General features: G+C 41.0%; 1 protein-coding gene across 1 annotated transcript in view; it reads right to left on the reverse strand.

The window, feature by feature from the left end:
* Nucleotides 1-11578, reverse strand: part of LMBR1 (limb development membrane protein 1) — a 68174-nt gene extending 56596 nt beyond the window's left edge. Inside the window, 1 exon segment of the mRNA XM_036402798.1 lies at nt 11367-11578. Coding sequence (XP_036258691.1) covers nt 11367-11429 — 63 coding nt within the window. The 5' untranslated portion in view covers nt 11430-11578.
* Between the last annotated feature and the right edge of the window lie 5017 nt (nt 11579-16595).

Below are 16595 nucleotides of genomic sequence, written 5' to 3' on the forward strand. Positions count from 1 at the left end.
TTTAAAACCACACCTTAATGTCACACTGCATACAATCATCTATCAATTCCACTTCTAATCTCCTACTAAAAAGCACAGGTAGTCATACTGAAGGAGGGCACTAGTCACAAAAGAACACCATACACAAAACTACATTGATACCTTCAGTAAAAAGAAAAATTTAAAAGAGCCTTTATTCTGTTAATTCCATCTTTCCTTCAGAAACTATTGTGTGTGTCAGTATTGGAGGCAACATTGGAATTCAGTGTTAAATCCAAATTACATTGCAAGTTGTTTCCAACCAAAAAATAGTGATTAATGCCATCACCCATCTCTACAATAACAGCTGACAAAAGGATGCTGCACATACAGCAAATCTAGGATGAACTGTATTCCCCAGATCCCCAAGATCTCTGCAAGTTTTTCACTGGAGCTCAAATGAAGCTTTTCCAGGTTTTACTTCGGCAGACAGTCAAGACACTGTGCAGAGAATGTACCCAACTGTGAAGGATTTCTGACATCCCTCACTTGACAAGATGTCCTTTCAATCTTAAAGTTTATTTCCTTAAATTCATTCCACATTTGAGAGACAAAGTAGTTGTGGATCTATTGCCATAATTAGACTGGGAAGCCACTTTAAACACAACTAGGGTACATTCTGACCTTACAGGGGAGAGATACACTGTCCATGTTTGACCAGGTGGATCAAAATATAAAGGAAATTATGAGGAGCCCAAGACTTGTCTATGGTTATAGCCAAACAGTCATCCAAAGCAATTCTTAATAATTTGTAATGTCTTTGTGTGCATGTCCCCTCCACAGCACTCAGTAATTGCAAACAAGACACATGGACTCTGTGCCACATCCCAGGGCTCCTTTCTAACAGATGGCACGTTAAGAAATCTTCAAACCTCAAGCAAATAATTCATTTACATCTCTTCCCACAGACTAAAAACAACTTCTGGTAGGACAAGCAAAAAGAAACCTGTCTTCCCCTGAAGCCCTTAATCTTTATTCAGGAAAGGAAGTGCCTTCTGCTCCTGCTTAGATTACACACCAGGCATGCCAGGAGAGGCTGCTTCTGGAGACACACTGCACTACATTCTTGTGTCTCTTGTGTAGAGACACAAGACTCTTGCACAGTGTCAGACCCTTGGATCTCTCATCCAAAGGCATCCAAGTATGATCCACACCATACTTTGGATCTGTACCACACATCTCCCAGCCCCTGTGAGAATTAACTGCACACCATGTGCCTCTAAGGGGCCAGCACTGAAGGTTTCATGAGCAGTAACAGTCTGAACCAGGTCAAATCACGTTGTAGTTATCCCAGTGGCAATTACTGAAGATCAGCTGACATTAATTTGTCCGTGTGGATGATCTTTAAAACTCTGGCACTGAAATTCATGCCTCAGATTGGGAAAGCATCTTCTTCTGTTGCAAGTCTAAGAGCTACACTTTCATGCTAAGAAAGAATGTGCTCAAAATGTCTAAGGTTCTCTTTTTTCCCCCTCTTACAAACAGGATTCAACCATCTTTTAAAACTGCAATTTGTGTGTGTGCACATTAAAAGCTGCATTTCTATGTACAAGATTCCATTATATATAATGGATCTATAATATCCATTATAGAGCATTGAATTATTCCCAACTGTTGTGAGGGAGCTGTATTTTACACTAAAATAAAAGCATATAGGTGCCTTGTCCAGTAATTGTTCATCACCTCTCAGTCAGTGTGCCCTGGCAGCACACACCTTAAAGAGCATCCCTGGCTGTATTACTTGAAGCAAAGTAATTCTCTCTCTCCAAGCAGCATTCACCCTGTTAGTTTTGAGCCCCCAGTACAGGAGTTGGCAATTACAGAAAGGATGGTCACAATGATCAGTGGAGGCTGGAACACTGGCCTGGTGCAGACAGGCTGAAGGATCTCAGCATGTTCAGCCTGAGGACAAGAAGGCTTCAGGAGGACCTGGCAGCAGCTTGCCAGTACCTAGGAGGAGGTCAGTACAAACACAGAGCTGAGCTCTTGACCGTGGTGATGAGACTGAGTTAAGAAGAAATCCCCTCCATGAGGAGAGCCAAGCAGTGGAACCAGCTGCCCAGCAAGGCTACAAAGTTCCATTCCTGGAGGATTTTAAGCCCCAAGTAGTCTGATACCATAGCAGACCCTCCCCTGAGCAGGAGCCTGGAGTCCACTCAGCCTTGTTTTCCACTTTCCTGACTCAACAAGTATTATTACAAACTTAGTCACTTCATAATTTATACCCTTCTCCAGGTCATTTATGAAACTGTTATTAAGTGTAAGCACAGGCCCCTGTAGGGCTGTGTCAGGGATGTCCTCCCACTGTGAAAGAGCCAGACATCCTGCAGAACAACTTTTAGCAGCAAGGAACCACCACAGAACTCCTTCACAGAGAGATGTCCCACACTTAGTAATGTTCTTTAACCTAACACTTCCAAGCATGAAACACAGATTCAACACAGGTTCATTTCCACTTGAAAAGCATCAAAGCAAATAAGGGATTGCTTCCTCCAACTTGATGGCATACTAGCATGTAGAACGGGGAAAATCTGGAGGAGCAAGGGACAAGCAGCAAACAACATTTTACTATGCCATGTATGAAATGAAAGATCAAGAAGCTCCAAAAAGTAGCTCCAAAATGTAAGGGAAGAAAGGAAATAACTTTAAAATGAAGTGGCTGTGTCAGTATTAAAATAAAGTCACTGCTAGTACATCCACAAGCATTTCTATGCAAATGATACACAAAACAAGGCCACAGACAACATCTCCACTTCTAGCTGCTACTTTACAGAATGTGGCCTTTTGTCTAAGCAGAAAAAACAGCACAGAGAAAAGAGAAAGCAGAGATCACTCTGGGTAATATCACTATGTAGAATATGTCTATTTACATGTTTAAGTGTTGAAAATGAAACAGTACTTTGCCTGTGATTACTATCTAAATAAAATAATAGTGTTGCCCTTCTAGGTTTTAATTTCTGTAATAGAGAACAACAAACATACCATTATACATCCATCTCTTAATGCTGTTGAAGTATTTTAATGTGCATTACAATACCACAAGGCAACTAAAAAGCTTCCTCCTACTGTCCTACTTGGCAACTGCTTTTATTTACTCATAGAAAAGATGGCAGGAATAAACAGCAAGAAAATACAGGTGGAGACAAGCAGCTCTGCTTGGTCTATTTCTAATAACTCAGTTATCCCACTGACATCTAAAAAGCAAACAAGGCATTCCACCTGTTTTGGATGTGTCAGCAGTAAGTAACAAACCAACAAAGCACACTAAAGAAAACTGAAATCTTTGTCTATGGTCTCAGTTTGACCTTGGCATTCATTGTATCATCTGCTCTGGAAATCTCATTTTTCTCAAATGAGACATTAACTCTGCTGTGGTTAGATTAAGTTTGCTCTAAACCAGCCAGCCTTATACACTTGGCATGACACACTAAATGTAATCTTATGAGAAAATACCAAATATGCTCTATGATTGTCTATGACCACAGATCAGTTTTGCTCATTAACACTGCCCTCCATACCTATGATTCCCCTCCATGTATGGCCTCTTCTCAGGACTCCTCCCTGGCTTAAAACATTTGCAAGAGGTTGACCCACTTGTTTTGATTCCTAAGTCATGAAGAAATTATAAATGGTTCAGAGGCAGGTGCCTAGACTTCATCCAAAATAAACACCCCAAATCCAATAGAAATAAAGAAATACGCAAAAATATATTATATTTTATAAATATATATAAATATATTACAACTATAAATATAAATTACAAATATATAAAAATATATTATAAATATATTTCTGTGTACTAGAAATTCTGCTGAAGATAAAAACCAGCTTCTACAGCCCTTCAGTCAAAAATGTTTTTCAGCACAGGTGCAAGATTTAAAAACACTCTCTAGAATTGACACAATAGCACCAACCTAGATCATTCTAACATTCTGCCCCTGAATGAGGCATTATTCAACACTGGAAAGTCAGGCTGTAATAATCAGTTATATTAAAACTCCAGAGTCATACCATTAAAAACTCATTTCTGAAAAAATAACCCCTAAAGCTTCCTTGGTAAACAATTTATTTAAGACAGCTTCTTTGATAATATTCTTTTCAGAGCAAGATGCAGAAGATCTTAGAAGACAGCACTAATAAAGTTTCTCATCATACCACATAAAAATACTCTTCCTTGTCCTCTCACACATATATCCTGGAGCATTTTCAAGTGCCCCCCCAACTCCCAAAACACAAACATACTTCAACAGCAGTAGCTGTGTGTTTTCCTAATTCTCACCAATTATCCAGACTCTCTACTGGACACAAGTTACCACAGTCTGAAACTCAGCAAATATTTGAGACATGTTCCTATTGTCAAATTCAACTAAAACTCATCAGCACCAATTTTTTCCATAAACACATTAAAAAGAGAAATTACAGTTAGATAATGGAAAAATTGGATAATCAAGGCCTAAACAGGCACTTAAAATCAACAGCAGAACTGAAGCACCATGTTCTGATGACAATTGTGAAGCCTATGCTGGAAACCACACAAGAAGGTAAAGGGAGAAAAAATAATACACAATACACTGCTTCTATCCTCTATAGATTAACCCAGCCATGTGCAAACCTCAATGCCATCAGTACAGTACACACTACCTGCTGCAGGGCACACACCATTTGGAAATGGAGAAACTGAAACATAGTTCTGTATTTTCCAGTTAATCAAAATTCTAAAAAGTTATTCAAGTGTTCAAATATTGAACAGTACAAAGCCCAGGGCTCTCTCTTGAAATCATGTTGATGGTAGTTAGAAACAACTTTTAACATATCCAGCTAACCAAAAAACTAGAAACCTCTGTATGGGGAGCAACACTATTACACATGAATATTCAACACCCAGCTGATAAAACAGCAACATGAGTTTTGAAACATCTTTCTGAGAGTCCCAAAGAGCACAGGTCAAAGCTGCTGAAAGCATGAAGCAATCTCACCTGTCACACCTAATCAGGGGGTTAGAGCAGCAGCTCCTTCCAGGTCACCTCTACCTGGCTGTCACCCTCCAGAGTGACACAACAACCAAGCTGTTTGTCACTGGAGGCATAAAAACAAATTCCAGTCATGACTTTCAAAGTCTCTCCTCTTCCTGTGTTAGAAGTTGTTTAAATTCTTGAGCAAGATTGTTCTTAAGAAGGCAGGGCCCCAAGTCATTTGACAGCACACATGAAAGAGTCAGTGGTTTTCAAGGGAAAGGGGAGAGTGTGGGTGTAGAGAGTGATGCAGAAGTTAAGACTTTCTCAACAAAAGTTATCACTGCCTTCCTAAATTAGGATAAATATCAAATTAAATAGGAATGGCTGAAAGACAGGAAAGGAGAAAGCACTTCAGTTTAGAAGAAAGAAAAGAAAGAAAAAAAACAATTGTATAATCTTCAAATACAACCAGTAAATCTATTCTGACTGGAATTTTTTTTTAGTGCTCCTCAACCCAATATTCCATCTATGTCTACAGAACTGAGCCCTGAATTTATCATAATGTCACTGGCAAGGTGCTTCAGATTCTCCCTCCACTCTGACTTTACCACCATCTCCTCTGCTAATCTGGTCACCTGCTCAGCCATCCCTCAACTGTGTTTAACCTCTCTGAAAACACCTATTTCCAGAGGGTCTTGTGCTAATAAACTCAGGAACACTCAGCAACCTCCTCACAGCAAAGACTGAGCTGTTGTTACAGCCCTCACATCTTACCCAGTCCCTCTACTCCATACCCAGCCACTCAAAACCCAAGACAGATATGCTTGGTTTAGGTCACATTATGAAAAGCTGGTTTTGTTTGCTCTCAGTTCTTCCTCTTTTCATTAGATTTTCTCGAGTCTAGTTACACCTTAATATAAAATTTTCTTAAACATATGCCTGTACCCTCCATGAAGTTTGTTGCCCTTTTGGTCAACTGCTCCTCCAGAGAAACACACCAGTAACTCAAAAGGAACTATTTGCAAATTTTTACACTTCTGCCTTTCATGCCTGTTTTGTGTAAACAGAAATAGTGGAACTCTCCAAATCTGTTTCTGTTTTGGGAATAAGTATCTCTCTGCACTCGTCCATGCCAAGTATTTTGAGATGCCTATTGATTCCAGATGGATCCACAGTGCTGATCCCCAGGACCAACAGCCAGAAGATGATTCATCACTTCTTAAAGTTCAGTACAGCACCCTTGTTTACAAGTAAAGGTAAACTTTTAAAATGACAGAATTATGCCAATATTTTATATATTTAATTATGTTAAATGTGCACCAATCTTTCAGCTTTATGTCTCACATCACTGCTACAAATACTTCTTTATTTAGTCACAAATCTTTCCCAAAATATTTAAGGGGGAAAAAAAAGAAGCAATACTGAGAAATCTAAACAAAGTTATTTTCTGAAATACAAGAAGCCCTTTAAGATATAAAGTAGTCCTCAAGTTTTCAGTGTACAGGTGAAAAAAAATTGAAAGGATTTTTTTTTAACAAAAGATAAACTTGCATAAGCATTCAAACAAAAACATTTCAGTATTTAATAAGTTTATTCTTAAAAATCACCCCCACTTCTAATCAGAATATCATCACTGCTAGCAGAAAAAAGGGACTGAAAAATCTCAGTTTGTGAAGGATGCACAACTGGTCACAGACAAGAGCTCACTACCAACAGAAGTGCTCAAACCAGCTCCCTCATTTTACAGCCTTACAGAGGACACATGCCAGCAGCAGCCACACTGAACTAAGAGAAAAAAGAAAGAAACCAAGTCTCTCAGAATATTTAGCATCTGAAGCCTGCACCCCTGAAAACATTTAGTCCTTCAAATGGAAGCATATCACACTTAACATAAAACTCCATATTACACCAGTTTCAGTATCTGCCTGAACTCACATGGAAAAATAAAAGTTATAATAGCACTTTTGTATTTGAACTTATTCTACCAGGACTGATTTTTTTTTCATTACATATTTAATATAATAAATTTATTTCCAAATATACTATGTTTGTTCCTAACTAATAGTTCTATGGTGCTAATAATAGAACCTAATGGTTCTGTTTTGTTCTTCCACAGTTTTCCCCACATTACAAATGCAAGCACACTGTATTTATTTTGCCAAAGAACCTTCATCACCAGGTGTATGTGTATTATTTTCACTCAAAATCCTACATTTTTTAAGCTGAAAAAGAACAAAAAAAATAGCTTTTATTTTTAAAAATACAAGCTAATACTGCAGAATAGAAGACTCAAACTGGAAAAAAAGGAAGTTAATATTCTAAAAAGTAAACCCAGGGGACCACAGAGAGGCTCAAGCATTGCACTTGCTCTATTTCCATTTGAAATAAACAGTTCACAACAATACCAGCTGAACATGGAACACTTTATAAACAGGCATAATAACAGGACCCAAGGGAAAAGCAGTTCCCTAGAAGTTCAAATATTTTCCATGGATGTGCAAGATCTCAGCAATTATAAATGAATCTAAAGGACCAAGAAGGTTAAACTAACAGAATATTGTCTGGCCTTTTCAACTCTTTCATACAAATACTGACCAAGTGCAGAACACAAACCCTTTTCTGTACTTTGCCATCAACTAAAGCTGCTCTTCAGAAAGGTGCTCCCTCTATCCAGAACTGAGGATGGCTCTGGCTTTGTTGAAGTCAAGGATCTTAATGACTCCAAGAAAACTCCTGGCTGTGCCATCTCTTACATTGGGTCACCAGTTCACAGTGTCCACATTTACCTCACTGCATCTGAATTTTAAAGTTCAGGCTCAGACCATGTGTGAGTGTCGGTGTTTTCAACAACAACTGTTCAAAACAAAAGATCCTCTCTAGAGCAGATTCACGTTTGAAGAGCCACGCCTGACTGGGGAGTTAACCACCTTCTAGTAGCACAGATCATCCTCATGAAGCAACAAAATCCAAAGCAGATGATTTTGTTGCAAACAGGCACCCTCTTGAAAAACAGGTGCCATAGAGACACTCCAAATGAGGTCAAGAGCAAACAGGCCCGAGTTAAATTAAGCATTAAACCACTGAGTCACTTCAAAAGCAGACAAAGGATGTATTTTTTAAAAAATAATCCTTTACTATCCTTGTTCAATCTATAAACATATGTCAGAAGTATTTGGTTTTTGAATGTGGAATTAGCAGAACTTGGCACCTGCAGAAAGAGACAGGCACCACCACCAAAAGCATAACAAGTCTTGAATTTTTTTTATGTTACACAACTTTATGGAAAACTTTGTAGCTTGCCAGTTCAGAGAATACATGAAACAGAAATAAAGCATTACACTGCAGCTAAACTCAGTGTGCCCTTAGGACTCTGATTCCATCAGAGAGCACAATATAGAAATTCTGTATGTATTCAAAGAAAATTTGTAAGAGACAAGTGAAAAGGATTTTCTTTTCAAGTACATCAGCTTACTTTGATTTCTGTTCTCTCATGAGTGTATCATTTTAGCTTCCAGTAAAGGCTGTGCCACACAACTAGCTCTTCAAAGGTACTTCTAACAGACAACATAAATTTCTCTTGCTTCTAACAGGCATAGAGAGGTCTCCTCTGCTGTAATATTCCACAACTGGAATGGAATGGTTTGAGTCAGAAGGGACCTTAAATAACATCTGTTTCTAACCCCAGCCATGGGCAGGGACACCTTCCCCTAGAGCAGGTAGCTCAAAGCCCCATTCAAACTGGCCTGGAACACTGCCAGGGAATGGGGCACCCACAACTTATCTGGACAGCCTGTGGCAGTGCCTCACCATCCTCACATCAGAGAATTTCTTCCTACTATCTAATCTAAACCTACCCTATCCCAGTTTAGAACCACTACATCTTTTAATATCAAATGCTTCTTTGAACTGCTCTGCTGCCCCCAGCCCACCTGCAGCTGGAATCAAGGTTTAATTCATGTGTCAGAGTGGAACATGTTCCCTGCTCCAGCTGAGGGGCTGATGATTACACCCACTGCCCACACAACAACCATGTATTTGCATATTTTAAGAAATTCTATTCACCATATAACTTCATGAGCAGCAAGGGCAGGACTGGTAAGGAGAGGATGTTAACATAATTGCACATGTAAGCAACAACCTCTGTGTGCTCCAGCATGCTCAGACCAACCCCAAATGCACCCATGTCTGCAATATTCTCCTGCAGGCACGTGGGAGCCACAGGAGGCTGCACACTCAGGTGGGGGTGGCAGCACTCCATGCACTCATAAAACCCTGTGGTATTCCAACATTAATTAAAGGTCACAACTACACCAAGGTATGATTTAGAAGGCAACACTGGTATTATTATTCCTACTGATTAAACAATAAACAAGCTGGCCTGTGATCAATATTAACATCAAAGTGAAGTTTCAAGAGCAAGAATATTCTGAGTCCACTGTCCAAACAAAACAACACCTCTACAATATGAGTTACTGATGTCCTGTGTGATTTCTCACATGACTACAGCTGGAGGAAGGTTTACCAATTGCTCTGGAGGGGCTGAAAAAGTCCCTCTAACTTTGGAAGAGTACTCACAGTACAGATGAACTAGTTCTTTCAGAATTTAATAGACTTCACTATTTGTAAAGATACCCAGAGAGGCTGCACACAGCCATTCCTTCAGACTCAAAAATCTGTTTCCCACTGAATGAAACCACAATATGTAGCAACCAATTTATCAGAACAAGACTCTGGTGAAAATAAGTAGGAGATAATTAGCACACAATGGAATACAAATGGAAAAACAGACATGAGGGAAAAGAAAGAAGATTTGTACATACATTCATGTTTTCATACCACAAAGGTGATTAAGATAATACTTAGAGCCTTCTTTACAATGAAGTATTTTATTTTTAGTGCCACTCCACTAGTCAGGACTTCTAGGACATACACTACGTCCATGCCCAAAGAAGAGAATTCCAAAAAATCCCATAAAGTAGCTGTTGTCCTCATACAGGCTTGTTTTGCACTCTTCAAAAAAAAGGTCCTAGAAATAGAATACTTTACAAGAAACATCTTTACATGGATTTGTATACTCCAGAAGAGTAATCAACACATTCCAAGCAAGTCTGCTATCAAGTGACCTAGCCATAGTGCTACATAAACCAGTTAACCATGGTATTTTTAGAGTCTCCCAACAAGGCTGAAAAACACTTAAAGCTAAATTGTGACATTTTATTTTAATTCAAGAAATCTGTTTTTTCCCCCAGACAACAGGGATGGCAAAGAAAACATGATTCCCTTGCTGAGCCAGGACAACACGTTCACAGGACTCTGTGCTGCATGCCTCCCTTGCTCAGCCTGTGTTTCCTTCCTGGAATTGAAGCAGGAGAGACATGAGCCCCATCAAAACACCTCTATCAGATTGAATAGTCCTGAGAACAATTACGAGGCTGTCAGAGAGGAAACTGGAACTGCTCTGTCTGCACGCAGGGTGTAGTGCTGAACCTGCCTGTGGAGGGCTGAGATGGGACAGCACAGGCACTGACTGCCATGTGCTCCACTGGGAGTGCACCAAAGTTACACTCAGCACTGCAAACAGCCCAGCAAGGCAGGAGAATCCCAGGATGACAAGCGATACCATGAAATCCCATGCACACCTGATGGGAACAAGGCTGCACCTGAGGACTGAGGCGTTCACAGAATCCCAGAATGGGTCACAGTTAGAAGGGACCACAGTGGGTCATATGACCCAACCTCCCTGATCAACCAGAGTCATCCCAAAGCACAGGGCACAGGATTGCATCCAGAGAATGTGTTCTTGAAAACCTCCAGGAAGGGAGACTCCACAGCTCCTCTGGGCAATCAGTTCCATTGCACGGTCACCTGCCCAGTAAAGAAGTTCCTCCTCGTGTTCAGGTGGAGCTTCCTGTGCATCAGTTTCTGCCCATTGCCTCATCTCCTGGTGGCTGGCACCACCGAGCAGAGCCTGGTCCATCCTCTGGGCGCCTCACCTTTAGATCTTTGTGCACATGAATGATGTCCGCTCGCAGTCACCCCTTAGCGAAGCTGAGCACTGCTCGGGAGATTGCGGCACCGGTACCTGTTCCGAGAGCCCTTCTATGGAACACACGGTGCCCTGCCTCATACACCGCATCTCCATCTTTCGCTGAGGGCACACGGAGAGGAGAACCCTCCAGGGGGTGAGCGCTGGGATCCTCCAGCTCCCAGGGCAGCTCAGCGAAGGTGCATTCACCGCTCTGCCCACCCGAGACAGGCCCCCGAGTCCCGCCGGACACTGGGCGAGGGGCAGGCAAGGACAGCGGGGGAGAGCGGGACAGCCCGCCCGCGCCCGGGGACACGGCTGGGGCAGAGAGCAGTGACAGCTCAGGGACGGTCCGCGGCGGCACCTACCGTGTACTCCCGCACTTGGCTGTGGAAGTTCTGCTCCCGGATCGTCACCTCGTCCGCTTCCATCCTTCATAGTACCGCGGCCCCCGCGAGCAATGGCGGCCGCCGCCGCCGCGCCTGCTCCTGCCCCGCCGGCGACGAGCGGGCCACCATGGCCGGAGGCAGCCCGGCTGCTCCCCCGGGCCCCGGCAGCGGCTGAGGAGCCCCGGCTCCGCCGCTCTGTCCCCGTCCGGCGGGCGCGGAGGAGGAGGAGGAGGAGGAAGGGCGGGAAGCGCCGCCTCAGCTCCTCCTGCTGCGTCACCGCGCAGCGACCCCGGCGGGGCTGGGCAAGGGGAGGGCGGGGTCAGACCGGGGGGCGTGGCTTAGGATTAAATGAAAGGCGCGTGAAGTCACGCCCAGGGGCGGGGCTAAAAGGAGCGGTGGGGCGGGGCCGTGATGGGCCGGGCCGCGAAAGGGGCGGGGCTGGGGGCGGGGCTGGTTCCGCGGGCGGGACGGGGACGCAAAATCACGGAATTGTTCAAGCAGGAAAGAGCCCGAGACCATCGAGTCTGGGCTATGTCCCAACACCACCGTGTCAACTAGACCGTAGCACTAAAGACCACGGCGTCTGTCCTTAAACACTCCCAGGAACGGTGACTCCCCCAGCTCCCTGGGCAGCCCATTCCAATGTGTAATCTCATTATTCCCTGTTCCCTCTACATGCACGGGCAATCTTCTTTTCGTCTGAGTTTGCAAGTAGATCAATTGCCTAAATATACAGACAAGACTATTAATCTAGGACACACTATAAATTATAGATTGTGGTTTAGCAAATCGAACATTTATTTCAATCCAAGTATGTATCATTAGTCTAAAGAAGTTTCAAAAATAAGGATCATCATTTTTTGCTCATTTACAACTCTTGATACATTATACATGTTGTCAATGCCAATTATAATTCCAATTATATTAATTCCCCTGTCTCTGGCCCATTTTCTTGGTTAAAAGCAGACGATATTTATGAAATATTGGAGTTAGAAAAATTAATCTTTGACTGATGTTTTCCTTGTAGTGCTGAATGGATGCAGAAGGTCCTGCAGCTTCAGTATGGCCACAGTCCCACCCTCGTTCTTTTGATACTTGTGAAGTCACAGACAAGGTATTTGCAGGCACAATCATACCAGGGATGTGACAGGCCAGAAATGTTCCTGTGCTCTCTCCTCTTGAAGCCCATTGCTCAAGGAGGGAGACTTTAGGTGTTCACTGAGGCTGTAGGAACAGGATACCATTAAAAACAGAGTTGAAGGAGCAGGGAGCACAGTCTCTGAGCTGCTTCTTGGGAAAAGCTGTCCTACTTTACAGCTGTTTTCTGCACAGCACTTGATTCTGTCTGGTATTATTACTTGTCTGGGTTTTTTTTCTTTGTCTATTCCCATTTATCTTCAATCTCCTTTTATTCTTCACATACTGAAAGTGATGAAAGCATCCCTAGTTTCCAAGATGAATTTGACAAAGAATTAGGCTTTTAGTTGAAGCCTAGTTCTAATTTTGACTAGAATTAGGCTAGGGCTGTTCTCTGCTCAGGAGTTAGTCCAGACTGAACAAGGGCAAGGTTACAGACAAACAAAATCTCTTTTATTATAACAAACACAGCTGGCAAGAACAGACAACTGTCTGGCATGTACAAACCTGACCCCAAGGAAACCAAATTCTCTTAGAGCTGCCTATAGAAGTATTGGAATAGAACAGACAGGATCCCAACTTTCATCATCTTATATAAAAACCCACACAATAAATGGCAATGGTATTGGAGCCAGGCTGTTAGTAACAGGATGGATTCAATGGATTTGTGATGGAGAGAGAAATGCTGACACGAGAGCAAAGCCGCTCTAAGAACTTGGGAGACCAGATGGCCCAATCAAAGAGGAAGAACAGGAGCAACCAGAGATTCAAGCCAGCAGTCCAAGCCTGAGGTGAGGGTTAGTTCCTGAGCTACCTGGGAAATGACTCACCCACTGTCAAGAATCAGCAATTCAAGCATTTCTAACTTTATCTGCAGACATATCAAACACTGGAAGATTGTAAGGAAAATTATCTGTGTTTTTGTAGCTTATAGAAATTGAGATTTAGAAGACCTGAAGCTTCCACTCCCACGTGGACAATATGTGTTCTTTTTAATTTACTGAATTTGAAGTAAACCTAAGGAGGAGATATAGTACATAATTGGTCTCATACTGTGGACTGTCAAGTTCTTTCTTCCAGTTGAGCAGATGAATCATCAGAAACAACATACACATTTATATTTACTGAAAAGGCAGGGGAGCGGTGGAAATAGCTTCGATCCTTTCTTGGGCAGAAGTTACGGCTCAGTTCTGAGGAATCTACATCACAAAGGAAGATCAGAATAGCCACCACAGCAAAATCTATTTATACCACAGGAAATTCAGTCTAAAGTGGGCAGCTCTTGCAAACTGATGCAAGTATTGATCTGATGGGAGTACAAAAGTAGTGATTTGAAGCATACTAGATGTAAAAGTACCAAAGCAAGTCTGTGGTACTTTACACCAGAGAGAGGTTAAAAGATCTCTAGGTGTTTCTCATCCATATCCCAGACAAAAGGAGACAGTGCTGGAGAGATTGTCCTCAGCCATTCTTAGGACCTCCTTGGTAACCCTAAGGGATCTGGTGTAAGCTATACATGATTTAGGTGTAAATAGAAAACTTTCTCACACTGGTAATGTACAGATACACACAAAAGCAGTAATAAAACTCAGACTCCTTTTAAACCTTCATTTGGTGATCCCTAATCCTTCAGCATAAAAGTTGAGAAGATTTATGAGATTTTGCTCAGTTTATTGCTTTTCAGCATAGTTCTAACGCCATTTTTCAGCTCCAGGATGACCCAGTAAATAACTGGAACCCTGAATGCCCAAGGAGGGCTTTATGTGCAGAGGGTTACCTCTGAGATTTTCCAGAAAAAAAATGTTGGGATATTCAAGCTAATAAAATTCATTAAAATTGTCAAAGATGGAAGTTTCTAAAGTTGGAACTATTTCTCTAGGAAGGTTCCCTCAGAATTTGCCAATGGAATTTAAAGCATTCTTTAACTGTAAATGCAAAATTTGCAGCATGCCTTTAAATCTAAATTTATCTCACAGCATTTGAGTAGGTGATACCTTCTTTTCAAATCATCCTTCAGCCAAATGAAGCTTGGACTAAACAGAAAATAGGAAGTTATTCTTCCAGTTAGCATAACTACTTACATACTTCTATTCAAGATATTACCAAAGAATTGGTCGGATTGAAGCCCAAAGCCCACTTTAATATGGTTCCAAGAATGACCTCTGACTTTTAGAAGAACTTTGGGTACACACATGCATGATTTAGATCCAGCACTTTATACTGAAAAGCCAATTATGGAAGACAAAAAGAAAGATTCAAAAGTTAAAATATCTTCATCGTGGTATAAAAGAAACCTAATTATCCACATTTTATTTATTAGGTGATTTTTTCAGTGTCATATGTGGTAAGATAAAGCATAGCATGAATTGCATTACAACTTTAGAAATCTAACTCAATCAGTCTTGGATCTGAATTCAGCTTAAAATGTTGCTGACTGACATTTCATTTCTATTCATAACTTATACTTTTTATTTCTTTGCTTTTTTTTTACAACGAAAAGAAGGCCTTTTTTTTGGTTCCAAATACTTCCAGCCCATATTTTCATTGAGTGCCCAGTAACAATAACTCCCCAGCTAAAGTGCTGTATTATAGCACAATATATTTATTTTAACTTTTTGAAACAGCAAGGGAAAGAAATTTAAATTAAAAATTACAATGTCGGCATGAAAAAAGAGGATATAAACTAGTTTAGTATAGACTCACATAGCTATGTGCTGGATTTTATATATATATAGTCATAAATGTATTGATGAATATATACTCCCCCACAAAAAAGAAGAAAAAATCACAATCAAATTATTGCCATTTTGAACAAGCATTTAAAATTAACATTTTAGTAAAAATCTGCACTATTTCTAACTTAAAGCTTGGTCCACTGGTAAAAATTAAGTGAGATTGCTTTCAATAACAAGGAACTGGATTTGGAAATTAATAAATCCCCTTTGAATCCTTAAGTTTCCTTCACTGATAGGAGCCTAGAGTCAGAAAACCTGCAGAGTTTATTATGGTCAGAGGTATAAACTCTGCAGGAGTTCAGTGCTGGCAGGTAAAGGAAGCATAAGTCACATCATGAAGCTAGAACAGTTTCTCTTCCATATCTAGGCAGCATGAAGGGACTGAAAGCTCATTTTGCCTCCATTCACCCTTAATGGGTTTTTCATGTCCTCAAATCAAAACAAAGCAAAACTCACCCCACATTGCAGCTTCAACTCGATTAGGAATAAAATGAAAGGTATTATTTAAGGATATGCAGCTGCATCTGCAAGTCACAGTTCTCCTGCTGTGTAGAAATGAACAAGGCCAGGGTCATGTGTCCCATGCTGTGTGCCCATGGCTGTTTGGGCTGATTCTTCAAATAGGTGTTTCTTGGTGAAATTCTGGAACTGCTGTCTGGGTCAATGTTGTTACAGAAGAACCAAAGAACTAAATCAACTTTAAGAAAAAATAAGTGTCCCTTTCACCAGTCTATGTCTGGTTTTAGCTCAGAAATAGTTAGACTCAATCAGCCTCTGAAAGGCATTCAGCTGGAGCAGATGGATGAAAAGAGTGAAAATTCATTACTTCTCCTTATGGTGTGCTCAATATTTAATTCCTGCTAATCACAATTCTCCTCAAAATCTCCTTTTCAGTCAGTTAAAAAGATTTACTCTAAGTAAATTTATCCTTTGAAGATTTTTCTTAACCGTGAACTCTTTTTTTTCCTTTCATCCCTGAATTGTCTCCAAACTTTTAACCTTCTTATTAAAATGCAGACATGAGAACTGAAGGCAGTATTCTAGGCTCAGTTTCAGCAATTCTATGAAGAGATGTAAAATCACCTTATTTTATGCTTTTGTTACAGACCATTTAATCATTACAGAGGAAACCAGCACACAGATTCAGAGGTGAATACCATGATTGCTTCCCAGAAGTAAATGGAATGTGCATTTGAAGACACTTGTATCTACTCCTGTCTTCCTGCTGTCAGAGGCCTGGCTGTAGGTAAAAGGCTGCCTTGTTGTTTTGATTGCCATGTCCACTTACTTCCTTACAGAGAATAAAGCCAATTTTAGGGACGTTTTAATCCAAATG

The sequence above is a fragment of the Molothrus ater genome, chromosome 1 (genome assembly GCF_012460135.2).
Source record: "Molothrus ater isolate BHLD 08-10-18 breed brown headed cowbird chromosome 1, BPBGC_Mater_1.1, whole genome shotgun sequence".
In the NCBI taxonomy this organism is placed as follows: Eukaryota; Metazoa; Chordata; class Aves; order Passeriformes; family Icteridae; genus Molothrus; species Molothrus ater.